At 40.3% G+C, this 27603-nt stretch overlaps 1 protein-coding gene across 1 annotated transcript in view; it reads right to left on the bottom strand.

Moving 5' to 3' along the window:
* Window positions 1–27603, bottom strand: part of NTNG1 (netrin G1) — a 140432-nt gene that overhangs the window by 68882 nt on the left and 43947 nt on the right. Inside the window, exon 2 of the mRNA XM_041420701.1 lies at window positions 15439–16079. Within this exon, the coding sequence (XP_041276635.1) occupies window positions 15439–16079 (641 nt within the window). The remainder of the gene's footprint in view (window positions 1–15438; window positions 16080–27603) is intronic.

Raw genomic sequence — 27603 nt, 5'->3', positions numbered from 1 at the left:
ACCACTCTGAAAGGCACCTTTTTACCCAGGTAAACTGAGTCCTGCCGTTGTGCTGGCTGCTGCTGACGTTCCCTGCAGGTGCTGCAGCCTCGGTGCCCTCTGGCCTGTGCAGCCCGGCGGGGATCCAAAGGCTTGGAGCCCGCGGCTGCTCCCTGCCAGCTCCTGCTGCCTCTGAGGCTGAAGGAGAGCAGGGTGCTTGAACGAGGGCAGGTGAATTGATCTGTTTTTGAAAAATCACATTGCTGAACTTCAACATTAAGGGTAATGACAAGGCAGCTCTGTTCTCTTCTAGACTGTATTCTAGGGTATTCATGATTAAACCAGCAAAGCTGAGAGTGCTTAACGACCTGATCAGAGCAAGGGAAGCTGAGTAAAGATTTCAAAACTAGTTTTCTCTTGGTGTTTTCTTGTGGTTCATTAGAGTTGACTTTTAAAATGCTTAGGCCTCATAGCTCCATCTAAAGTAACTGGGAATTGGTAGCTGCTTATTATCAAAGCAGACACTCCCAATCTACTTTAAAATACACAGAGCTTTTACAGTTCCTCTTTTTTCCTTTTTTTTTTCTTTTGGTTTTTCATCTTGATTAGAGTCATAACTTGAAAGAGAAAAGTGTAAAAATGAAACAACATTTCTCAGGGTTTATCATGTTAGCCTCAATTTTTTGATTTCTAAATTCCATACAATAGAAGCTCCTTGTCACCTAATAATTCCTTCTGGAATGATTATGATACGAATTATTTTCCAGTAGTGCCATTGCAAGTAATTGATTTTTTCAGCTCACTGACTGAACTGAAAAAGGAAACTGCGGGGAAAAAAATCACTTGTGTCAAATGAAATGTGTAGTTTTATTTTCAGATTTTAAACTGCATTTTAGAATATTTTTGACAATTTTAAAAGAAAAATATTTCCAAAGGAAAAACTGCACCTCTTTTGAGTTTCTAGAAAAATTAGTCAAAAGTATTTCCTAATGTGGGTTAAATTCTGAAGATGCTTTCAGCCATCCTGGACAGAAATTTCTTCTGTGAATGATTTATACTTCAAAAATACTAATCCTTGGGTCACCCTATTTCTAGCCCTGTTGGTTATAGCAATACACAATGCTATACATTAGGAGTAATTTTAAATAGTTTAGGATATAAAGTCCTAAGTGTATCTTTTTAATTTGGGAAAACAATTCTTCTTTCATCTAATGTACTTCAGTTGTTGATTTTGTGAGAGAAAACTTATTTTCTTTCTCAGAAATACCATACAACAGTACTTTTTAATTACAGACACTACTTATTGTTATCTTGAAGCCAATAAACGGGCTAGAACTGCAAATGTTTTATGTCGTATAAAGTCAGAGGAATTATACAGAGATGGGAAAGTATTAGAATGCTTGAGATAGGTGATAAATGGTCCCATTTTCACTTGCTTTTTACCAAAGAAAAATTTAAAGGGAATAATTTAAGTGCAGAATCACAGAACACATGGAGTTGGAAGGGACCCACAAGGTGATCCCTAGATGGCCTCTGGGTGCGACTCCTAATGGCTGACATGGCCTTCTCGGAGCTGAGCGGACAGAGCTGGGCAGGCCTGGCCAGAGGCAGCTGCAAAGGAGCTCTGACACCTCAGATGGTGAAAGGCAGAGGGGACCTGACTTCTGGCACTGGCTCTGCAGCAGCCAGTGGGTGATGTGTGTAGATGTGAGCAGGTGTCATGTGGACAGGAGCAGGTGACATGTGTGGACATGCATACAGGCCTGCCCATTGTGGTACCACCAACGCTGGTTTTCCCCCAGTGCCAAAATAGCTCTGCCATGGGGTTTAGTACTTGTCCTAGCCACAAACTTACGTGACATGGGACTAAGAGACTTTGTGTATATCACCGTGAAAAGGGCTTGCTGACACTGCTTTGGGAAGTTGAAGTGACAAAGGGCTGGTAGTTTTAAAGCCTTGTATTTTAAAGTCTTAAAATTCTGACCTAATGTCAGATGAGAATAAAACAGGGATCGCTTTTGGCCTTCAAGTGCTCTGGAACATTTATTATTCATGTTTGTTTTTAACAAATACTGGGTAAATCAAAGAATGTTCACACAGACACTGCAGTGTCCACTGAGAGACTGGGAACATGTTTTTGTTGTCTATGAAAACAGACATGCTGGGGGGTCGAATTTGATCCAGTGACTATAATATTCCATGTATCAGAAGAACTAAACAACTTCATTTATATTTTAAATGTTTCAAATCAATACTTCCCTTCATATTCTGTGACCCCCGCCAGGAAATTCTTATAACTGAAAATTTAAAGAATAGATTTTAAGTTATGAATAATGTAAGGCTGTCATAGGGGAAAGCAACAGTGAAATACTGCTGACAGAAACAATCAGTACATGTTTATACTGAAGAACAAACCTTAGCAATTCCATCTTGCATAACATAGCTTTTAAAATCCTATACAAACTTTTCAGTTTTCCCTGAAATGTCAAGCAGTCGTCCTCAGCCTTAAACTCCACTGGAAAATATACATGTTGTTTCTTGTTTCTCAAAGACTAAGCTAATCTGGAAGTAAAATTTATGCATAATAAATATCTCTATGAAAAATCATAGAGAACTAATAGATGCAGGTAAAGAAAGAGCTTAGCTTTGGAAAAAAAAAAAACAACCCAAAAGTCCTTAATACAGGGAGGTCTAGCAGTATCTATTTCTCAAGCAGCAGGTTATTAGCAGGAACAGATCTAGCAAGATAGGACAGGATCCATTTTGGGGCACAGACAGTCAGATGGTGAACAAGAGCTTCCTTGCACTAAAGCATTCTTCAGGGTGTAAGTGTGCTGTTTGAGTTTTGTTTGCACACTGACAGAGAGTTGCCATCCATTGAAAATAAGAAGAGGTATTTGTCCTGTAGACCTGATGAGCAGGAAGAGCCACAGTGCCCTGAGAGAATCCTTATAAAAATGCTTGCATGACACAGAGCTTTATCTTAAATGAACTGGAGCATAATTAGCACAAACTTCCTGAATTATGCAAATAAAAAAATCAAGAAGAAAAACATAATGGCCACTTCATTAGGAAATATTTTTCGAAGTAATACTTCTGGGGATGAAGGAGTTATTGTTTGTGTCTGATGTGTTTATAGCTGTGTTCTCTCTCTCAGACAATGAGGGCTGCAAAGGGGAAGGAGGGAGACAGTTCACTGGAATTTAGGATGGTGCCCACAGCAGTCATGACCTCCTTTCCCTCCACTGCTGTTCACTGTCGTTCCTCATCTATTCTCATGCCTGCTCAGCATTTCCTCCTGTTGACCTACACAAGCCAGGAGTGGGGAGCATTATTCAGAAGTGTCCCCAAATCTTGTTAAAGCTGTTCTTTGCTTGCAAACTGGGCAAAAAAAATCAGGAGAGAAAAAGGGCAGTACTTGTAGATTTGCTGGTATACACAGCTTTATCATGATAAATAGCAGATTGACTGAGCCAAATGGCCATATAATCATATCACAAAGGGGATAAGCTTCTGGCATCTGTTCTTCTAAAAGAAGTTGAATGTAGTGTTGTGTTTTTTTTTGGTTTTTTTTTTTTTTTTTTTGAGAATGCAATATTTCTATTACTCCTCCTTTTTTTCCCCTATGCAAATCTCTCCTGTATTTTGTCTCAGTTTTACCCCTTCATAATATTCTCTGGGTTTTCAGATGCTGACCTACTTGTGAAGGTAAAGAACTCTATAAAATAAGGAAAAAAGTCTTAGTCTATAACAGGTTTCTCTTGAGGTGCAAGCATTGCAGAATGGGAAGTCTGAGAACATCCCTGACCAAGCAGCTGCCCCCTGTCAGTCTTACCAGCCCCTGCTCCTGTGGCTGCAAGGCAGGACAAGTGCCCTGCTCTCCCCTACACCTCTGGGCAATTCTTTCTCTTTTCTTGCTTAACTAATGTAGTTATAGCAGCTGATTTTGATTTTTGTTTTTTTTTTTGGTTTTTTTTTTTTAATGTGCTAAGTTTATGATGATATAAAAAGTACACATTTTATGTGCTAGGAATTAGGGGGAAGCTCCTGCATACAGGATACTGAGACTGGACTTTATGGTGTATTAACTGTGTTTGCAGCAATATTTGCACAACTGTCCAAAAGATCTCTCTCCTGTTACAACACACACTTAGCCCATTTTAAATTGCTGAATCTTTTTCAGCGACAGTAAGCTCTTTTTTTTTGTGGTCCTAATATGCGCAAGAGATTTTTCAAAAGCCCTGGTATAATAAAACACAGTCAAAAATTCCAGAATCTCCAATTTTTTCCAAGAGTCAGCACTCAACCACTGTTACATAATTTAATTTTAAATGCCAAACGTCTCTAAAAATCTGTGAGTGATGCATCAAGTGATGCTCTTTGGATGAAGCCTTTAGAGCATATGTATCTCCCTATCACAATTCACAAGCAGGCTGAATGTCAGCCACACACTGGTGCATTTGTTAGGTATGACTGTACAGAGAGGAAACCAGGGAACATTAAAGGCATATCCTTTGCAATCAAAGCACATAGCCCTTTGTCATTCCTCTGGTATCACCGTCTTGCATCTCTCCTATTTAAAGCATCTATATTTTATGAAGCACTAACAGACAAACAAACAAGCCAACATATAGACCACAAAGTCAGTATTAGACTCCAAAAGCAGCCATTGGAAAGACGAGGTATTTCAGGATCTGCTCTCTCAATACAGTGATTCAGATTTTAAAACCCTAAAGTTCTGATATGTATTTTAAGGCATCAAGTCTGAAGCATGAGGTATTTGTACATGGCAGAATGGAGGCTGTTGCTGTCATCCACCTGGCAGGATTACTGTTGGAAAGAATCAGCACACTGAGGGGTACTCCTGCAGGGTCTAACTGACCTGCCTGATCAGAAGGCACAATGATGCAAACTGCTTTGGGCGTGTAAGGGTTCTACACGATTGAAACTTTCTTACAAAACATGTACACTAGAGGGGAAATGAAATACTATTTTTCATTTTAATTTTCATTTCATCCAACTCTTTCTCCACTCCCCCTTCACCACTCAGGAATAAAACATGGAAAAGGAGGATGAAGCCCTTTATTCATACCTGCCCCAACCCCCCTCCCATCTAACTTCTGGATTAGGTTAAACATTTTCAGTAGCAGAATATTAGTAGCAGATTAATTGATCTTTAGCTCATTACTAACTGTAACCCACCATTCTCAAACCACAGCTTCCCATCTTTTAATTCTCCTCCTGTGCTGCAGAGGGGAAGGAGCTGCCCTTGCTGGCAGACTGCAATTCCAAGGGGACACGAGTGATTAAAAATGTAACTGGCTCCTTGCTGTTTTGCTGTCCTGCTGGAAGAATTATTTCAGGGGCATTCAAAGGAAGCAAGGCATGGTTCCATAAACACAGGATCCTTAATGAACCTTGTTAAATGATAAGCAATTTTCTGCATTGATGATGTAGAATAGCTTGACTTTTTTATTGCAGCAGGAGACGTTCCTCCAGAAGGTTTCCATTCCTTCTTTGAGCCACTCGGGCAGCGACTGAAGGAGTGATGATCACACCATGGAAAAGAGAATCAAAGATGGTGAGAAATGAGCAGTGGAGGTACGCGGGCTGTGGGGCGAGGGAAGGAGGATTTCCCCAAGTGGGTCACTGACAAAACAGATGCCTTGTCGTACTGCAGCTCTGTCCCCTGGCCCAGCTGACATTGCTGCTCCCTCTTCCTGCTGGCTCCACTCCCCCAAGGGAGCAGCAGGTTGTAGACCTGCTGTGCTCTAACTGTGGGCCAGAAATTGTAATTAAAAAAAAACCACACCCCAAAACAACTTTTCCAAGTCAATTCATGGTTGTGCTTACATGGCAAAATCAACAGCTCTAGCTCTATCTAAGGGAAGAAACAGCCCACAGTTCAATAAATACGAGAAAAATCTAAGGCCAAAGAAAAAGATCTGCTATTGAGGGAATGAATTTTATGTTTCCTTTTCTGCACAAAAGGCTGCCAGAGTTTCCTGGACTCCAGTGCATATTCATGTGCTTGGATTGGCTTTTCTGAACAGGCCTAAACCAAAGCACTATAGAACCAGTACTAAATCAAAAAAGTTAAATTACTATGGTTATGACAATTTCAGTAAACACCATTCCAACATCTAAAGATCCTTAATGCACAAGAGAGTTGAACGGAAAAATAAGTAAAATCTGTTTTACCACCTACAAAAGTCACAAACAATAAACAGTACTGCAACCATTCTGTATCTGGTAACTGGCATTAAAAAATATATATAAAATATTCTGGGAACTGAAGCAATGCTTCAGCTCAATAAAACTAACGTATTTAAAGAGAAAGAATCCTGTTTTTCCTCTCCTTGCAATTTCAAATGAGAGCTTCTTAAAACTTGTGACCATTGCTGGAATCCAATTCAGGACCTCAGCTTATCAAATTCCCTGCTCTGGCACCATGCCTTTGAGGTATTACGAAGTGCTGCTCATCACAGCATCCCTGTCTATAAATGCTCCCATTAACTTTAAAGTGCAGATACCCCATTTTGAAACAGGCAAGTGTTCACTGTGAATCAAAATGGAGTCACCAAACATGTGCAGCCTTCAGCTGGTGCTTCTTTTCTTGCAAGGTAACAAAGGAAAACGTGTTGGCACAAAAAGTCTCCTTGTAACACTTTAAACTTGGAAAGCTTTGCAGGACAGCACACCTACACAACGCCACAACTTTCTGAGATCCTGTAGACCTCATATCTTCTTCTGTAATTCATTCTGGGACGGGGAAACTGCCAGGCTAACGAGCTCTCCTGCAGCCTCTGCCCCTGCAGGTGCTTCCCTGGAAGCACAATCTTAAATCAGACACGTCCATGCCAGATGTAACCTCCTGAACAAATGCTCCCACTATGGTCTGAGCAAGCCATGGCAGCACTAGTGTCTGACTTTGATGAAATCACAAACTTCTTTTCCATTCAGACAGTGGAAGCCAAATTAATTCCTCAGCTTCTTTAATGCTTAGAGCCACATCTCAGGAATTCAATACAGGAACATATTAATCTCTCTGATAGGTGATGGTGCAATATATTAGTGATGGGGGAGCCAGCACGTCAGCACTTGATAGTGACCCTGACCGGCAGATGACTGAATGGGTAACGAGTGAAGGAGCTGCTCTGGCTTGAAGGCACAGCCTCAACTTTGGCAGGCAGTCCTTCACTCTTGCCCCACTGCTAATTTTCCAACACATTACTTTGTGGCTTGGGTATCCAGGAAACCTCATTAGGAAGGTATGTGACAGCCCCTGATAATACGTGTCTGTGGCAAAATAATTGATCCCTCTTTGCAGTGGTGATCTTTAATGCTCATAGGGCATGGGAGGTTATTAGATGGCAGGCGCCCTTTGATGGCCTCCAGTGTAATACGTTACCAGACAGCAATGTGCCACCTATCTATCACTTACAAAATAATGTCATCCCTGAAAAAGGGCCGGGCAGTTGGCGTTAGGGAGGAAGGGGGGTTAATTATATTTGTGGATGAAAAGATTTCCTGAGAAAAGTGTGCAGCCTGATTATTTATTGGCTGTTCAAAACCACTCAGCACAATGTAAGAAAAACATCAGGCTCTCCAATACGGTGGTTCACATTGCTGTTACAGACTCTAGCCTTGAAATCAAGTTCAAGTTGAAGAACAAAATTACCTCTTACAATATGTGGTTTACTTCTGAAAATGAAAAGGGTAAGAGACGTATTAGCAATGTTGGCATTAGTGGAGGCAGCTGTTTTTAGATATTTGGTATTTCAGGGATGTGAGTTTAGCATCGTTACTAGAAGTACAGCTTACTATATTCCTCTGCTAACTTTCCCACAGTGAGCAGATGGTTACCCTATTACCAACCATTTGCATTTAACATATTGTAGTGATTTATATACCACATGTCACTGAGCAAAGTAAAAACATTCGATGGTAACTAATTAGTTGAGTGTGAAGATGCATATCTCAATGTATATATTCTTATTGTAATAAAATTTAATCTTCTTGGTTGTTATTATGTTTAATGTGTGGTGTAACAGAAATACTGGTGGCAGTTAAATGTGAACTTTCATGTCACTTTACCATTGAGACAGTATTGGTATCATTAACATTTCCACCAGCAATCCTTTACATGCCTATTTTATGAATGATGGTGCACAGAGGGTAGATTATAACAATCCATTGTTCTTCTCTACCAATCCTTCTTAAGTGTATGTCAAAGTACTTGATAAATCCTAATGTATCATATTGGCTCATATTACAGGACAACAGACATCTGGAAGTGGGAATGTTGCTTGAAAGAGAAGAAAGACACTCAGAGCTCCCATAAAGACAGAAATGGATTTAAGAGAGAAAATGAAAAGAATCACAAGGTCTTCAAGGGAGTTTGCAAAGAACAAGTAGACAACTACTGACATTTACATGAACATCAAAGTCAGAAGATAGACTCAAGGGTTTAGAGGAAGAACATAACTTTAGAAGCCTGCCCTGCACAACTAGGATATGGGCAGGTCTCTATGCCATGCACTATCCATGGTATGTCCCAAGGCATGACCAGATGTAACATTCAGTATGAAACTATGGATTATCTGCCTTATCCTGAAATTGTTTTGTTCACTTTTTGGCTTATTTCAAAATGGTGGCCATCACCCCAGAGATGTCAAAATAATTGATAGTGTAGTACAGCTGGGTTACTCCAGAGTATAGCAGCATTTCTAGCATAAAAGTCTGGATTAACTGTTGTGCGAACAACCAGGTACTGTTGTACCTGTTGTACTGTCATTTGGGAGTGTCAAGAAGTTTAGCAGTTCCTGCTCCCTGCCAATGTTATTAGGACACCTCTTGCTACTCAGCTTCCTTTCATTTCTACCATATCCCACAAATCTCCAGGGACACAGCCTGTTCTCCTGCAAAGGGCTGCAGCCAGCACTCTGCTTTCCTGAATGCGTCAGCAGCCAGACTTTCTCTTGGGAATACGACCTGCAGTGTAACTCCTCGGCTCCTTTTCCCTGACCATATTGCTGCCTGCTAAAATTGCAGCATTGCCATTTGTTTCTGTAGCTTTTCCTTACTTTTCCATTAACTAGATGATAATCTATAGGAAAGTGTTGAAAACTTACCCTGTAGCTCAGCCCAGTTAACAATACGCTTCACCTGTGTTTTACTGAGGATTTTTCACTACAGCCTGCTGTGATCAAATAGGGACTGTGATGATTCCCTTTGAGCACGGGTCACTAGTACTGCTGAGGCACAAAAATCCCAGAGGTGGACTCCAGAGGGAATGGTAGGAAGGGTCTCGCAGACCCCACATAATGATTCCATTAGACCTTGACCTTTACTAATTCACTTTCTAGTTTCTGAATAGGTGTGACTATCACTGGACTGAACAGAACTGGCTGCTTTACATCAGCTCTATCATACGGACATGAGACAGCATGGACAGACTGAGAGGTATGGTTTTTTCTCATTTTTTTTTAAACAGAAGTTGGGATAGCTGCCTGACTACTGTCCTCCCTCCCTCCTTTTCCCCCCTTTTGTTCCTTCTGGTTTTTTTTTTCCTTTTCATCATCTGTTTTCCCTCATTCCTCCTACAGGTATTTGAAACTCAATGGGTTAATAAGGGTAACCACTCAAATTACTCCTGATTTACAGGATGGCATCTGAAACGAATGTCAGGACTGGTCTCTTGTTTCAGTAGTTAACTTTTAACATGTAGGGAGCGATACAGAGCATACTATGGCACCGTTCTAAAGGGAAATGAGAGGAAAGGCAGTGGGGTAACTCTCTTAGTTTCAGGTATTTCCCTAGATCACAGCTGAATGATGGGTTATTTATTACCAAAAAAAAAAAAAATAATAGAGAGAGAGAGAGAGAGAGAAACACCAGATATGTCAAGAGAAAGTGCGTGGATATTTTGGGTTCAGCTGCTGCTTTCTCGGGCACTTCACATGCTGAGAAGTTTCAAGGAAGAATCAGCTCCAAAGTAGACGCAGTCAGGTACTGACATGAACAAAACTAATGGCAGGCAATACCACCACACTGGTACCCATGGAAAAGATCAGAATGTAAACTTAAAAAAACCCCAAACAAACCCACGCCTAAAAAATGGTAGTTTGGAAATTTTAAACTTTTAGTGTGATAATATGTTGTACCACTCCAGCTTTAACTTCAACAGGAAGGACATCCCTGTGCCAGGAATCATTTGTATATGTGATACAGAAGATCCTTAAGCTTATTTCAGTGTTTGCATTAAATTGCAGTCTTTTCAAAAGCTTAAAGGAAAGAAAGTTTCTGCAAGCTATTGGAGTCACTGAATTTATTCAGAAAGGCTCTTTGGATTGCTTCTCAGCATACAAAGCAATACAGAAAGAAAAATCCTCATTTCTTTCATCAGGATTTTTATCTCTACTCCTTTAATATTCAATAGCAAAATGAATTATACTACAAAAAGGCTCTGTGCCTCTCCTCAATAACCCTGATCCTGCATGATACTGAGCTTCCTTGAAAGACAGCTGAGGGAGATCAGTAGGGAAATGCTTGATGTCTTGCAAAAAAGAAAAGACGACCAGATGCTAATGAGCAAAGGTGGTGAGTGAAACCTGGGGATTTAAACCCACTGATTTCAAAAGCATATAGCAGAATGAGGGTCCTAGACAGCATTCAGTCTCCACTGCTCTGCTCCCCTTCCAGCCACTGTGACTGAGGCCACAGGGAGCTGATGGACAGGACTTGTGCCATCAGGATGGAGGGTAGAAATGAATATTATCCGAACACAGGCAGGATTAAAACCCACCCAGGACACCTGTACTGAGTAAACCCCTGGAGACTGCTCATGTGTGAATAAACACCATGACCATTTATTTCAGTTCCTGATGACCCTAGATTTGCTTACAGAAAGTGAAGGACCATTTTCCTTAGTGACGTATTACAGTAGACACATTAAAAAAGCAAAAATTGCACTTGGGACTTACCAATCAATTGACATGCTCTTAAATACATGTTTCTTTTTCTTTCCTGTTTTCTAATGAGTTTATAATTTAATCAGAGAAACTGCTAGATTCCCTCCAAATACTAGTGAAAATCTCAAAGGAGAAAAGCTACTTATGCAAGTGTTCTTGTAAAACAAAGAGTATTCAAGTATGGTAAAAAACCACTGGAGTCAAGAATGGTATTCAGTTGTCTCCTTAAAAGCTTGAAGCCTACATATCTTAATATTGATGGTCTGGTTCTGAGCTGAACATCAATTAAAACATTATCTATTATAAATAAAACTACAGCATTTGTATAGATTATCACTTCCCTAGGGCTAAGTTCTGCTTTTGGGTAAATTACAGAGGGACAGTATCATACAGTGTTGCCAAGTGTATGACAGAGTAACATAGAGATTTACTCCAATTAATCCATCCACAGACTGCATCTGCAGAATAAACCAGAGGATGGGACCCAGTAGAGCCCAGGCTGCCTGGTGGAACCTCCTGCCCGAAGCTGCAAGGTGAGCTCCCACTCAGGGCAAGGCCCTCACCCAGCCCACATCCACCACAGCCTCAGGAGCAGTTCAGCCTCACAGCTGCCAGGAGTGGCGGGCTGACCAAGGAGACAAAAAAGCCCCAACCCCCTAAGTAGCAAAGATATTTTCCTTCAGATTAATTTATTCAGATGCTGAGATGGATTTGAATTTAGAATAGATAATGTGAGAGCAAGGAACTGCTAAAACTGAGGTTACCTTTCATTTGTGTATTGTGAGTTAGAGGTTTCTATTGCAGCTGGGACTGCGACGGCAGCTGAGACATCGTCAGAAAACCCTGGGGCTTAAACACAGAAGCTTCAAGGCGAGAAGAGTATAAAAATAAATTCCAGAGGGCTTAATAACATTGTGCAGGGACTGGATATTCTGGTGTCAGAAAGAAACTGGCGGCTCTTAGATCAAAACCTAATCATTCAAAAGCAATAAGAGCTTTTGTTTTACCCAGCCAGTCATTCTGTTACCCACTGGGACCATGGTTTTTACAAACATCCCGAATTACAGTTAATTTACAGTGTATAAATGTACATGTCACTGACAATACAACAGAGCAAAAATACTTTAAAATTAACATGGTTAAACCTTCAGCAGTCTTGATCCAAAATCTGCCAGGAACCTTGAGCTTGACTTCAAAGGAATTATTATCAGCATTTTAGTGAACTTGTACAAAAACAGGTTTAAAACTGGGACCTGTACCTCACTGCTTACTGCCAGGACTGTCCTTCACGTGGAATTGAGCACAGGTAGAGCCTGCAGACAGGCCAGACCACTTCTGCATGGCAGCACAGTGAAAGAAACCTTCCTGAGGTTGTGGCACAGGACACCCTCTGATCCTCTGCAGCAAGGCCAGATGTAGGGAAGATGTCTGCTCTTTCTTAGCTTCCCATCCCAGAAGACTTTATTTATGCATTAGTTGACCTTTCTAGCTGTTAGGACCATCTTGCTTCAGCAGTTAATTAACACAAGTGCCATAATTTAATACAGTTAATGCTACTTTATGCCCTTTAATGTACCTTCCATTAGTGATATTATTGTAGTATTACCCTGTAAATTAAAATAAGATCAAGAATAAGAGAGGCTCTCTTTAATTAAGGTACTGGCACACTGCATCATCCATTATTCACTAGAAAAAATCACCCTGATTTAGTGAAGCAGACCATCAGTAAGTCAGAATTAGTTCATGTGGATTATTAGGTTTCTTGAATAATGGGAGCACAATGGGGTTGCTGAAATTGCTAACAGCCATGTTTCCATTTTTTCATCACCTTAATAAATACACAATGGAAGTGGTAAATTGAAGAAGAATAAACAGGTGGTAATAGAGGAGGAAAGGTTTTCATCTCTAATGCAACATACATCAGGCTTATATCACACCAAAATGCAAAGCAATGACAAAGCAAACCTATATTAAGTGGGCAAATCTCCTGCCTATAATTCATTGTGAAGTATTAACCACCACATAGTCCTGTATATTTAACATAGTGGCTTTAAGATAGATGCTTTTCACTGTCATTGATGCTTAAAACAAAGTGTGAAACAAATTACATTTTATGCTGCCTTTAGAAATATGCTATTATGAGCTTTGGTGATTTTAAATATACTTGACCTACAGGTTATGTTTTTCAGAAAAAGGACTGGCTTTAAAGTGGCTGCCAGCATCCCTCATCCACTACATGTCAAGCTCCTTGGTAACTTCCCTTTGTATCCTGTCTTCATGGAATAATCTAGTCTAATCTTACCAGATTTATATAAATAGCTGGGTCTCAAAGCCCAGAATATGAATCTTGGTAAAAAAAAAAAAAAGAAAAAGAAAAATTGTAACAATTTCCAGTTGAAATTCTAAATTAAGGAGCAAGAGCTGGAAAACTCAGCTGAACTGGAAACAGTGGCACAAGTACCCTGGTAACCCTTGCTTCTCTCCACTGGTTCCCATGCTCAGGCCATGCCAGGGCACTTGCTGGGAATGTTGATTGGGAGACTGTGGTGGGGAGAGGCCATAAAGTTTCTGGAAGAGACAAAAAATACCTAGAACTAGGTAAGAGTGGGCTTATTGCAAGTTACAACTGGTGCAACTAAACAACCAGGGGCTGTGTACTGTAGCTCCACAGCTGCTCAGCAGCAAGCAAACCGTTAAGATTTTCACAAGGAAGGCTCACTAGATACTGAAGGAAATGGCACCAAATCCCAAAAGAGCTGTTCTTCTCATTAGCAGGAAAGTGATAAGAATTCACATGAATCTAATCTAGTGAGGTCCTATTACACATCAGATACTTCTTTTAAAGCACATGTCCAATTACTGCAGCATTTTGACAACAAGCATCAGCATCAGATAAGTTCTCTGTACAGTCACGCTTCATTTCTACAGATAATTTTTCACAAGGTTGGTGAGCCCCAGATGTGCTCAGAAGGTTTCTGTTTCTAATTTGCATGCAATGCACTCTTTTTTAATCCTTCAGATGCTTTCTTTGATAAAGTAATGATAATCTAATTGAAGTCAGACTAAGCTCCAAATGGATTTTCAGACAGGGAACAGGCTTTCCTTAAAGCCTCAGGACCAAATCCTGAGCTTTGATATGATGCCTCAGTAGAGCTAACCTATGTGGGAGAGCCCAGTGGAGAAAATATACACATTAAATAGGTGTTACTTTTTTATATTGAGGCTAATTTTATCAAACTATTTCAGACAGTATCTTAAGCTGTTCATGATCCACTTAGCCCTCCCAAGAGACTTCTGAAAAATAATTTACAATGTAACTAATGAGCATTGCAAGAAGAATTCTTAAAACAGCAACATTAATTTTAGATTTTCAAATGTTGGACTAGCAATTATGTATGTACAGATACATGGTTGATGTGGACACAGAAGACTGTAACTGCATGTTAAATCTCCAGTCCTAAGAAATGCATTTTGATAATTTTGTTTTTAACTATAGGAATAATAAAAATATAGTCAGCACTGTTTTATATGATCACTATTTTTTTCAATCAGTTCTGAGTCTGCAAAGAAAGTCCCTGGCCTTCCAAGATAGATTAGCTTTTCTGTTTGTTTTGATACTTAGATTCTCTTAGAGAAAAAAGTTTTTTTAAAAGGAGAAACAGAGAAAGAACAAAAGGTGTATTAGACTGGCAAGTGAATTGCTAATAGAGGTGGTCCCACGCATTTCCTCTGAACAACTTGGCATCTGAGACCTGTACAAAGGGATCACCCTCCTGCTTGAGGGCATCAGTCAATTGCTAGTTTGAGCTAGGAACAAAATTTCCTGATAGGAATGTCACTGCAGTTATTATTTTTGGGACTACAGCACTTGATACCAGCTACCACTTGCCCTAGAGGGAACCATTTGTTTTGAATGCAGCTGAATAATCATCTTTGTTATATTCAAATCAGTCTATCTAAAACACTGTTGGTTTTTTTTTTCCATTTTAATTCAGCTTCTCTGCATTTCAGAGCTAATTAAAGTAGAAGGAATGGACTCTAATCTCTGCCACTTTCCTTGCTCACAGCCAGACCTAGTGGGAGGGGTTTGTGCAAGGGTTGCTGTATCAATCACAGCTTACATTAGAGGCCTAGAAAGGTTAAATGATAAAACAGAATCTCTGTTTTTAGTTAACTGCCACTGGATCAGACTCCTACTATAAAAGAGAAGAAAGTGTTCAACTGCTGGGTTGAATTCCTGAGCCAACATGTGACCTGTCCTGCTTGTGAGACCCAGGGCTCAGGATCCACGGTGAGTGCCAGCAAACACCCAGACCTTGTGCCACTGAGTCAGAAACTTCTGGTATGACAGCAATGGCCTTCAGCTGAGCCAGATTTCCAATGAACACTGGCAGAAAATATCATCTTCTTTGGGGAAATAAACAGTTTTGAATACCTTCCCAAATCAAACACACATGCCTGTTTCTAAAGTTATATATTCTCTTACCTTCCATATACCCTTATGTCTGAGATTGCATAAAAGTAGCGTGCCAGGTGTTGCTCATCTACATATATTTCACCAGTTGCTGGCCTAAGCAGTCTTATCCTCAGATCTGTGATGGTAAAGAAATCTCTTAACTTCTTGGTGGTGTCAAGCTGGCCATAAAGAGAAGCCATGTTATGAAGCCGAGGTCCAGCAAAAAAAGCAAATCTATCTTTGATTTCAAAGTGGATTATTTTGCTATTTGTCATGTACCCAGTAGAGTATTCCTCTGTGCAAATGATTTCTAGGACTGTGTGCTGTGATAAATCCCTCACTGATTTTGGATCCATGTGAAAAGCATCTAAGCAGTCTGTGGCATAGTATTGGTAGGGCTGCCATGTTCGTCCATAGTCGAGTGATTTCTCCAGGATCATTTGGTCTGGACGGCCAGATTCAAAGGTGATAACTATGTTATCTGTAAGCTCAATGGTTTTGTTCCAGGAAAGTGTAATATTAACATGAAGAGGCTTCGGATAGTCCTTCCAAGTTGTGGACTGCCAGAATGTGGAGGGATGTCTTCCTTCCAGATCGAACATCAGTTCTGGAGGATGAGCCAGTTCTTGGGTACTTGCATCACATTCATTATTGCACATGTAGGGATTCCCCTGGAAAAGAGCACAGCAGTGTTACAAGGGGCACCACAGAGGTGAGCGTGACACACAAGATGCTTCTTGACTGAGGACTGCTTTTCTCCAGGAGGAAAGCCAAGAAAGAAAAAACAAATGCCTGCAAGTAATAACTTTATCTTAATGAGATTAATCCTGGCTGTTTTACCTACTGAAGTACAAACACAACATAGACAGCACCCTTGTGTCTGTACTGTAGACATTTTTCTTAATATATGTTAAAGAAAGAAACAAGCTTATTTACCCTGAACGACTTGGACCAGGGATTGAGTCACAAAAGACTAAGAACAGTATGTAAGTCTCTAATAGCTCAGCAACCCCAACTCTTCTTAGAAAGCTGCAGCAACCAAAGAGAATATGTTTTTGAAACAAGCATGTTCCTCAGAGCTCTGCCCAAAAGAGTACTAATTTTTAGGGCAAGTGTATTTTGTTAGCAGTGCAGCCTGTGTGTACTCAGTATGAGCCAGTATTCAGTACACTTTCAAGTTTCCTTTCACCCAGGTGGGAAATTTATCATGCTTAACCAGCTCAACACTGCCTTGCCTTAAAACATTTACACTTGCAACCAAAAGCCATTAGAAAAAACAGTGCTCTGTCAGCTCTGGGACTTGATTCAGGTATCTGCCATCTTATTACGGGGTACCAAAGTACTTCAGAAAAGCCTTTTCATGAGGCACCAGGTTCAATTTATCAGGACAAGATAATCCAGCACTTGATTAGGTGGGAGATGTCAGTGGCTCCAGCTGGAACACTGCCAAGGTGGCTGGAGCTCTGAACTGAGGGTTGAGTTAAAAACAGCACAAAAAAAGCTTGCCAATAGTGCACAGCTTTTGCTACTGCTTGTCCTCTGAAGCAAGGTGAAAGTGAATTATTCTCTTTTTGGCCTTTTGATGCATTAACTTTCACACTACAATCTTCTGCTTCTTCACAAAGGCTATTTTGTCTGCAGATTGGGGATATCTTGCAGCAGTTGCCAAGATATCAGACCCTGTAGGCTGCACTGAATGACGTATATCTAATTTCAGCTTTCAACAGTACGTTAGTATTTTGCTACTTGTTCATTCTGTGTTCGTTCCAGAAAGCAACTGCTGCTCTGTAACCTTCCCTCCACCTGACACTGAGATGGTGAAGAAATCTCTATTCACTGCTAGTCAGCACTGCTGGGGGAAAATATGCACATGCCTATACCTAGCAGAGCTCGATGAGGTCATTAATGTAGCTGTTATTGTCATTATTCAGAGTCCTCTGCACCTGCTCTGAAAAGAGAACAAGCCCTGGCATGATGATCAACCTTTTCTTTTCTTATAATTCTAGTTATACTTCTCTCCATCTCAAGGCCTGAGGGCAATGAAGTGACTCAGTGCTATCCAGTGTGGAAAACAGGTTTCAAACATGAATTTCCACCTTGGCCACTGCTCTGCTCTTTGATATACTCCCACAAAACACAAGCAAAAGAACTTCTGCACTCACTCTGACCTCCCCACTGGCAACTTCCTCTTACCTGGGCTGGAAAATGCTGTTTTCTTTCTCTGTCTTTCTTGTTAATACAGCTGAGTGCTAAAACTGACAACGATTCACTGGGACTGGAAGTTAGGGAAAAAAACTACATGACAACAAAAAGGGTTATTTGAAAACCAGCTGTAACTGGAAATACTCTGCAAAATTTTGTCTATAATCTGTTACAGCTCTGATTTCAAGCTCACGGTTGCTATTTCTATGCCTTCCTTTTGAATAAAACAGTGAAAATTAAAAGTTTCAAGCAGAAGAGAGAAAACACAATTTTTAAATATTTAAGCTCCATTTAATACATCAGATACAAATGCTAGAATCTGTTAACTTACACAAGCATATTTTCCTCAGGGAAAATATACATATTGTGAAATCTGTAAGGTTCCAGATCCTTTGGCTATATGTAAATATCAGTTTATCAGAAGATGCTCAGATTGCATAAATCACACCTGTCTGAGGTTGCCCAGAAAAATCTGGTCACTTAGATCTGTGTACCTCTAATCTATATGCTTTATGCTTCTGCTTTTGCTTTGGCAAAAGCAACTACAGTGGGCAGTCACAGGTATGGAAATCCAACAAATAAATGCTCCTGTGCAGCCAGACAGGTGCATTAGGCACTGCTGAGGGATGGCTTTAGTTTCCTGCTCCACAAGCAACCACTGAGTCTGTTGTGACTCTTTGTGCTAAAAACTAAAGCCACTCTGATCCCTTAGTCCCTGGATGCTGGAGGAAGCATGTTTTATGACTTCCAGCAGTTAACCCAGGTTGTATAGGATGTAATGTTTCTTTCTCTATATTAGTTGATTTATTTTACTCCCTTTGCCTTTTATCTTTTACGTTTTGGCAAAAGCTGAGGTGCCAACACAATCAGAGAATAACTGGGAGGGGGGCTCTAAAAACACCCCACAAGCTGATGTGAATGCAGTATGACATTGAGAGCTGGCAGCCCTATCTTGCAACTGAAATGCAGTCTACAACTCTGTGCACAGAGCTTTTTAGGGAAAGAGGAGACTATTCCAGTTAATGGCAGAGTATTGTGAGAAACAGGTCAGAATCACAGTGCTGTCCTGTCCTGCACCTGAAACTCTTACCAGTGGTAACAGCAGTGCCACAACCTGCCACTGATACACCGGGATAAGGACATTACTGCAAATGAGAATCCAAATAAAAACTTCAGGTGTATCCTCACCAATAAACTTAATTATTCTTTTAATTTTATGGCACACAATTCTCTTTTAAGAGGTGAATGATTTGATGACACCAAAATAACCTGTGTGGAGTTAAGTGCTTGAAAAAGAAAATTAGGAGGAAAAAAAATCTAAGCTGATTACAAGCCAATAAAACAAGTGTCCTGAATTCTAACACGAGGAGAGAAATTATGAGTTTATGTAAATTCCCCTCTGTCTACTGACATGGCAATTGCTGATGTAATTTTGAAATATTTAACATAATTATTGCTTCAGAGGCTTGGAATCGGGTTCCCATTTTCTCTGCTAGCAACTTGGCTTTCAACTGTTTCTAATTAATCTTAAATGTAATTTGCATGGTAAGTCATACTTACATTACCAAAACAGTCTAAAAGGGTCTTACTCTACACAAATGTCCCTCAGTACATGTTATTATGAAAACAATTAATTTAACTGGGATTAGTTACATATTTTAATGCCTTGATCTCTATAATAATCCTCTTTAAGACTTTTGTCACAGTAAAATGAATACAACAAAGACAAACTTTGTCCAGTTTGTGAAAGCCAAGCTCAGTCTGTGTTGGGGCCATCTGAAGGACCAGAGCATTAGCATCTCTAAGTAATTTTGTGCCTAGCAGGCAGCTGTAAATAGATCTTCATTTAAGCCTTCCAAGAAGCAGCTCTTCAGTAGGACAAGGTGGAAAATATTTATAACTTTTCAAAATGATATTTAAGCCATTAAGAGAGTTCTAAATAATTAAATACTGATAAATACATCTAAACGCTTTAGTGCCAATTAGCATAAAAGGTAGCTAAGTCTTTCCCACCACCACAACCATGACCACCTAAAAGAAACCTGCTATTTTCCTGTACAGCAATGGGAGATTGATATTAGATAGCTCCTTGCAGGCAGGCAAATTAAGCCGCTATTTATTTTTGTTTTGGCTGCCCATGGAATTGAAAGTATTACTGAAACTACTGCCGTAGTCTAAGTGTTGGCTTTAGGAGGAGGTACCTGATTTGCAGGCACAGTGAGGGCATGTGGCTGCACCACATGACTTGATCACATTCAGCCCTGGCTGGAAAAAGTAGAGTTACCTGACAAGCTCCTGAGCAGGGCTGACTGTACGTTTCCCGTCAACTAGCTGGATTTAGTTTGTTTTAGCACACAGCAATGTCTCTTTGTGGCAGCCAGCTTGAACTTTTATAGTGGTTTTGGAGGTGCTCTGCAAGCGTCCCTGGCTGGGATGGGGTGCCAGGGCTGCCCTTGCTCCCCCTGGGCAGCAATGTGTCCTACCAAAAGCCTCTCCAGGAACAGCACAGTGGCCTTAGAGTGAGGATTTAGGTGAAAAGCAGACGTCCAGCAGCAGTGTGACCTCTGAATGTCAGCAGGGGAGCAGCAGCAGCGCTGCAGCTGCTGCTCAAGGGTTGCAGTTTGAGTGCTGCTGCTCAGGTGATGCCTCTGGTCTCTCACCTGTGCAGCTCCTCAGTGGCACCCACACAGGCTCAGATTGAAGATGTTGCTCCTTTCAATGTGTTCCCTGTCCACATTAAGACCTCATGGACTTTGTCACTCAGGAACAAAGACAGAGGGGCTTAAATCTTCTGCAGCGTGAAGACTGGAAGCTGTATCACAAATTTCATGCTGTAGTGGACACCTGGCTAAATCCCTACAGTGGATTATAACTTGCATTTTCAAACTGGTAAAGGCTGCTGAGGTCAAGCTGGCCAAGACTTTAAGAAGAAGCAAAATAAATTTTCAAGAAGTGAGTCACTCCGACTGATTTTTATACCACTGCCAGAAGGTAATTAGATCAGATGCATGAGACAAGAAATAAATACAGCCTCACTTAGGTCTGGAGTGTGGCTGTGTGGTAAATTACCACATTCAAGTCACACTTTTAGAAATAATAGAGTATTTCTGTTTTCCTTTTCAAAAGATCATTACAATTAATTCACTTGGTGCATGCTGTACATTGTAGGTGATTAATTAGACAGCAATAGCTAACAGCAGCAATTGCCCTAATGCTTACATTTTGCATGTGGTTTCTAACCAAGAATTACTTGTTTACCATGACAGAGCCAGATTATGAAACCATTAATTGTGATACTACCACACCTAATAAGGTGTTGTTCTGCTAAGGGCAAACAGTCAGTGAGGTGGAGGATAGGCAAGGTCCAGGATCTGGTGCATGATAATTGATGTTATTAAAGCCACTACATCCATTAGCTGGTTTGAGAGCATCTCGGTCAGTGTCTGCAGAATTATTGCTGTGATGATGACAGGAATGGCTGTAGACAAGAACATTTTACCATCAACAGCCTTTCATCACTGCAGTGACAGCATTTTAAGTTAAAGTGATTTAAGTTAAGAAAGAAAAAGTGCTAAAATCTGAGTGGAAGATTTGATGCTCTTTCAAGAGCTCCCAAGCGAGGGCATCTGGATGCCCAGACTAGCACTTTGAACTCTGAGCTGCAGCCTGAACAATGGACATTCTTCAAAATGAGCAAAAAAGAGAATAAAAGCATGTTTAAATCAATACCTTCTGGGGAGACTTAAAAAGATTAAACCAGGGAGGATGTGACTGGCCAAAAATAGACAATAATGCTTAACAACTTCATGCACTTTTAAGCTTGAAAGTACATAGTAGATTATGATCCTGATCCTGAAACCAACTTGGTGTAAGAAGGCCCTTGTAACTCAGATTTAAAAAAGATATTTAAGCATCTAAATATCTGTCACTTTTGCTGTGTGGCACACAAACCTATCTAATTACTCTTCATGACAACACCTCAACAAGGTATGGAATCCTATACCCAATTTACATATAGATGCAGAATTAGAGAGGGATGCTTTTGCATGATGAACTCGGTAATCCCTGATTATATTGTACTGTTGCTTGCAAAGCCTTTTGGTTGATCATGTGAAGGTATTCCTGGCATACAGAGTAGTTCTCAGATTACTGCCTCTTTTCAATACTATGGATTGAAAATGCTGCATAGGAAAACATTTAATATTTGCAGCACCAAATGCACTGGTGCATTTGCCAAAGGCATTTACTTCCTAGCAGAACATTCTCTATTTTCAGTAACTTTAGTTACTTTTTGAAAATGATTTTCAATTTACTCTATGAGTCAAATGGAGTTTTGTTTCCTCTGAAATATTTCTACCCACTTCTGGGGAGTGAAAATCCTTCTTTTTCTCACTGGTAGCTTTCTGCTGCTGAAACTGTCTGTGACTTGGCAACCTTGCTGATGTAACTTTGGCCACCTGATCCTTCTGGCATAACCTTATGGCAGATCTTACTGGCACCGACCCCAGTGTGGTTTTGTTATTTTAGAAACTCAATATTGGTGTTTTCCTCAAGCATCAGCAGGTATCTGGCAACATAATCACTTTCCTATTTATAGCTTTTGCAGTGCCATGCCATGCCTGATGCTGGGACCCCAGCTGAGCTCTGGCTGAACAATACAGCAAATGTTCCAAGATAAATGGAGTTTCTTTTATACCAGATGCATACCTGGATTTAAGAAACTGAAATCCCAGGGGGTGTAATATCTCCTTCTGTCAGAACAGTGGCACTTGTCCTGGCTAAAGCAGCCCATCCATGAGAGCACTCCTTGGACAAGGCAGCAGAGGGTATCCGTCTCCAGCATCCTGCTCAGCTCAGCATTTTTGTCTGAGCCAGTTTTCCAGCCATCCTGCTGCCCTGCAGGAGCTCTGGCAAGAAAACAGTGCAGGAGATACAGGGGATGTCCTCAGCTGGGAATAGCTTATGCCGCTAGTAACAACAGCTTGGGGTGTCTCTGCATTAGGTTTTGTGTTCTGATACAGCTCTCATCTTGCCCGCTTTCTGATAATTTTGGACTATCCATGGATTAGAATGGGAGCCATTGAGAAGATAGAAAGAAGAAGTCTAAAACATTACAGCTGAAAGGTACCATTCCTGAGCAAGGAAAAGGCAACGCAGTGGGAAGTTGGTCCATTATTATGAAAAGATGTTATCAGTGATCACAGTGAACATGGAGGGAATGTGAGCATCAAAATCTCAGAAATTAAATCATCCTGATAGGGACAGGAGAAATCACAGTGCTGGGAACAGTAAAAAAATTTTTTTGTTTGTTTTTTGTTCCTTTGTAGTTATAAATGATTGTGTTCAGAGTTTTGGTCTAGAAAAGAAAACTGTGCATACCAAAAAGTCTGAGAAACAGGTTTTGATAGCAAAGAAGACTGCTGCAGACCTTAATGTCTCCCCTAACCCAACCTAGCAGCAGGGGTTGATGTCCCTGACCAGCCCCACCTGGGCCCCAGGCCAGTCCCTGTTTAAGCTCAGGTCTCTGTTCTGATGCACTGCTTGGCTAGAAGAGTACTGCCACTACCAGAAGGGATGCAACAGCTGGGAATGAAGTGAAGCAGTGCAGATAGATTGACTGGCTTAAGGGCAACATGAAAATGCATGCTAAATAGTGAACAAAGAGCTAAATTGTGCCTGTGCTGTTGTACTCATGCTTAAGTGACTAAAAGGTCACTTACATACAAAAATAGCAACTTGCATGTGCAAGTGTTATTTATGTTGTAGACGACTACTCAGGGAATATACGTGTCTGTTGAACTTAGACACAACCATTTCTGTCCCAACACAATGAATTTCACTGCATATGTCCCCCCAAGGCATCATTACAATTTTATTCTTACAGAGAGCAGCAGGATTGAGGATAACCAACTCAGATTATTTCCTTTCTGACAGATGTAAACATAGCACCTGCAAATGCTTACCCTGGTCTGCACTGCAGGTATTGCTGTTACAAACTCAACAATCTAAATTCAGGTCTGAAGAATTCTGTTTTTTCTACTGGCAGTATTTTACTTCCTCTGTATTTACACATCTGTGTTAGCAGACTTTATATTTTTAATTTGTTTCACCTGATTATTTTATTATTTCCTGAAAGTGGAACTGTAGAATATGCTGCACCTGGGAAGTACAGCAGTGTGATGGAAGCATACCTGGTTATGTCATTGTGATTGTAGGTTTTATATTTTACTCTGGATACTGGCAGACTGTGTTAGTGGAGATAGCCAAAGGCACTGTACCAAGCTATTCCGATTGACAAGAAGTTGATACCAAACTATTTTCATGCACAGAAAAGCACAACTCCTTTACTAGGAACTAGTTAAAAGGGAAACTAACAAAACCAAATCCCAAACCTTTCCTAGCTTTGTGAAGACACAGTCCTTGTTTAAATATTCACTGTCAGAAACAAGATCTTATAATTTATTTCTCACTTGTGATTTTCACCAAGTTAAAATATGCTATTTGGTTGCTTAGATGTGCAGCTACACAGTCATTCTGCAAAATCTGTGGGATATTGACTATGAATTATGGCAAGACAATGAGCAGAAGAAAACCAAATCCTCCACGGTATTCATTAATGGCTGCCGGTGACAAACCACTGTCAGCTTTAATAGTTTTCCTGGGGTGATTCTTGCTTCCTCTGTGGGAGACTTTTGAGATTGCTAAAGAGGATTCCTAAGTAGTAGCAATAGTTAAATAACTTCCATCAAATGTAATGCAAAACATAGTTAGAAAAAAAGTTATCTTCGCTTTAATTTTATTTCTTCATAAAGAAGTAATCTTAGAACAGATGGTCTAATCAAGTACCTGCACAACCAACACTAAGTAATGCTTATATTCACTAGAGCACTGCCAAAACAGTGAGCTGATGTTTTACTAATCACCCCAATGAGAGAAATGCTGAGTGCCATTGAATAAACAGTTAATTTCCCAACGCTGGACTAACTTTTCCTTTGTTATCATTGAAATTAGACAGCCTTTCCAAGCCAAGGCAGGCTGTCTTCCCCAGCTCCGACAGTCCTTTATTTTGCGTGCTATCACACCAGTTTGAATAGGATGCAGTGCAGTAGCTGTGAATAAGGATAGCAAAACCAGGTCATTTAAAGCTGTAAAAAAAACCTTTCAATCCCTGTTTATGTAATATTGCATGTTTATGTAATGTTTTGCATACTATTTTTTAGCTCTAAATCTCCAAACGACTTACAACCATGTTCAGCTGCCCACAAAGTTACAGGTGCAGGAGATCAGACAACGAGGTGAAGTAATTAGTGCTCAGACAAGTGGTGGCTAAACCAGACCCTTCGCCTCATGGTCTTTTTTTCAAAAATTTTTGATTAATTATTTTTTTCAAAGATAAATCTTTTAATTAATTCTATGGCTCATGCCATAGAGAAAAGACAGTGCAAAGCCAGACAACACATAAAAAGGAATAAAGAGACAGAAGGAATTATCTTCTTGTTAGGGATGTCTCAGCTGTGTTTTTGGGACTGTCTGCATCTGTAGACACTGTTCATCCTGCTCCAGAGTGTTATTGGTTCTGTGCTTGTGGACCTTATGCAAATTTGTATTTCTACAATAACTGTAATTTTATTTCTGATTATTAACATCAGTATTACTTTTGACCATTTTGGACCTACTAATACATCTATTGCCATTTTTAATATGTTTTAGAGCTGATGCATTGACACTGAATGTCAAACACCACAATCAGAATTGCTGATGTTATGCAGAAACACTCTTCTTAATATCTATAACCCCCCTTCCCCCCCATCTTATTACTGCTGCCAAATCTGCACTACTTTCTGTTGAGTTTGGCAAGTTTTTTGTTGCAGTATTCCCAGGCTTAGAGGACCTTTGCATGTATGTGAAACACTTAAAGGAAGAATAAAAAAGAACATAAACAATAATGACAGTTGTAAGTGAAATCCAATTTCACCTCATGTCTCTTAAAAGGTGGGCCACGTTGTTTTCCCTTCATTTGTGTTTGTCAGGATGATAAAATAAATATTTTTAATGAGTCACAGTGTATACCTACATAATGTGGAATTGTTATAGAGACAAATATGAATGTTGAATTTCATTATACAGTGAAGTGATGTCTTATTAGTATTCACAATGAATTGTGTGATGTCTCTCCACATTCAAATTAGAGTACATAGTGCTTTGAAAAAGAATAAAGTCGCTCATCAAATCCATATTAGGATACTGCACCAATATAAGTAATTCAATCAAAAACAATCCCCACATATTATCTTTTGAGGAAGGGTTGCAAACTTTGTGATAAACTGGTAATTTGTTCAGTTCTATGCTGGAGAATGTCATGTAATTTCCTTTATTACATATGTCCATAATAAAAAATAACCACACAGCTTTGAAAAATATAAAATGACTTCCTAAAATCATTAATACTGTTATCTGCAAATTTATATTTCAGGTATGGTATGTGCTTGCACTGCCTCTAACAACCTGTCATTTAAAAAACTTATTTCATCACAGCACACTGGAATATGGAAAAGCCCAACTGGTTGTGTGGCAGTGCTCCTAAAAGGGGAAGGAAAGCAGATGCTCCTGTCCATGCAGAGGGCAGGGTGTAATGTCTGCACGATCCCTGCTACTGCCTCAGGTGGGCATCTCAGAGCACTGGGGATAAAACCAGTCCCTACAAAATTTCATAGCCTCAGGTACTGTCCCAGATGACACAGAGTACCTCCCAAGCCTGAATGTGAATGTTTTACCTAAAGTAAGACAACAGCATCTCCAAGTGCAAGAAAGGCTTATGATAAGGTATGTAACACTTTCAGTTAACTCATCATAAGATGTGTAGTGTGCAACTAGCTCCCCTGAACTGAGGCAAACTTGCTCCCTGGGTTGTTTATAAAGTAATTCAAACCTGAAGAGGCTTCTTCCCCTACAGACCTACGGCAAGACTTCTGCAAGCTGGGGTCTCCCTTTGAACCTGTGCATGCCTCCAGTGTAATCAGGAACAGCCATGAATTCATGGCACATGAACTGGGCTAACTCAGGTAACTTTGTTAATAAGACCAGGGCAGCCTGGGCCGTGCAGAGCTCTGGGCATTTCAGTGCTGCTGGCCTATGGGGATGTTGTGCTGACAATTCTTTTTCTGTGCTTTAACCCCCCACAGAGATTAAATCTGCATGTGTATGCTAGGACAAGGCGACTGTAACTCATGAACATTGTTGAATGAATATAACCTAAAAAGTATTTGACTTTTGGTAAGCATTAGGTGGAGGAGTTTCTTGGAAGAAGAGAATCTAATTTTTCTATGGTGGTAAAAATAGACTTTCTACAAACACCTGCTGGGATGCCTGAAGGTAAAGTTTATGGACAGGGTTTCCTTTTATCCTAATACATTTCAGTCTATTACAGAGTAAGTTGATAACAGAAGCTCTGACTATGCTTCTTTCCACTGTACCACCCTGGGAAGTACCGAATTACAGCATATTATGTTCCCTATCAGTCCTACCCATCACATATCTTACAGAAGATGTGATAAAGAGAAGCTAGAGCAATGCAATTAACTGCTGTCATTTGAAATGTGAAAAATTACATTCTCTTAGTCCAGCCTGTCTAGTTGCTCAACTAATTTTGATCAAAAATGCTGTTTAATGACTTGATGGTCGACTGTATGACTACTTTCCAAGTTTCTTGCAGTAGGTGCAAGAAAGGTCAAAACCTTTCACCAGCCTGCAGTGTCCTGGCTGTGCAGCCCAGAGGTCGGGGTGCTAAGGCACAGGAGAGTACTGGGACTGCCCAGCTCCACCGTAGCTGCCTCTGTGAGGGGCACAACAGGGACAGCCCCTCCCCAACACCTGGATGTGCTTCTGATGTCAGATGGCAGCTGGGCAAGGCAGCATCTGAAGCCAGAAAGGGATGAATATGAGATATGCCTCCACGTGTTCCTACAGGGACTCAGTAATTTAAACAAGCTAGCA

This window comes from Onychostruthus taczanowskii, unplaced genomic scaffold, assembly GCF_017590055.1.
Source record: "Onychostruthus taczanowskii isolate IOZ18803 unplaced genomic scaffold, ASM1759005v1 scaffold65, whole genome shotgun sequence".
NCBI classification, from domain to species: domain Eukaryota; kingdom Metazoa; phylum Chordata; class Aves; order Passeriformes; family Passeridae; genus Onychostruthus; species Onychostruthus taczanowskii.
This window is presented reverse-complemented; position numbering and strand designations above follow the sequence as displayed.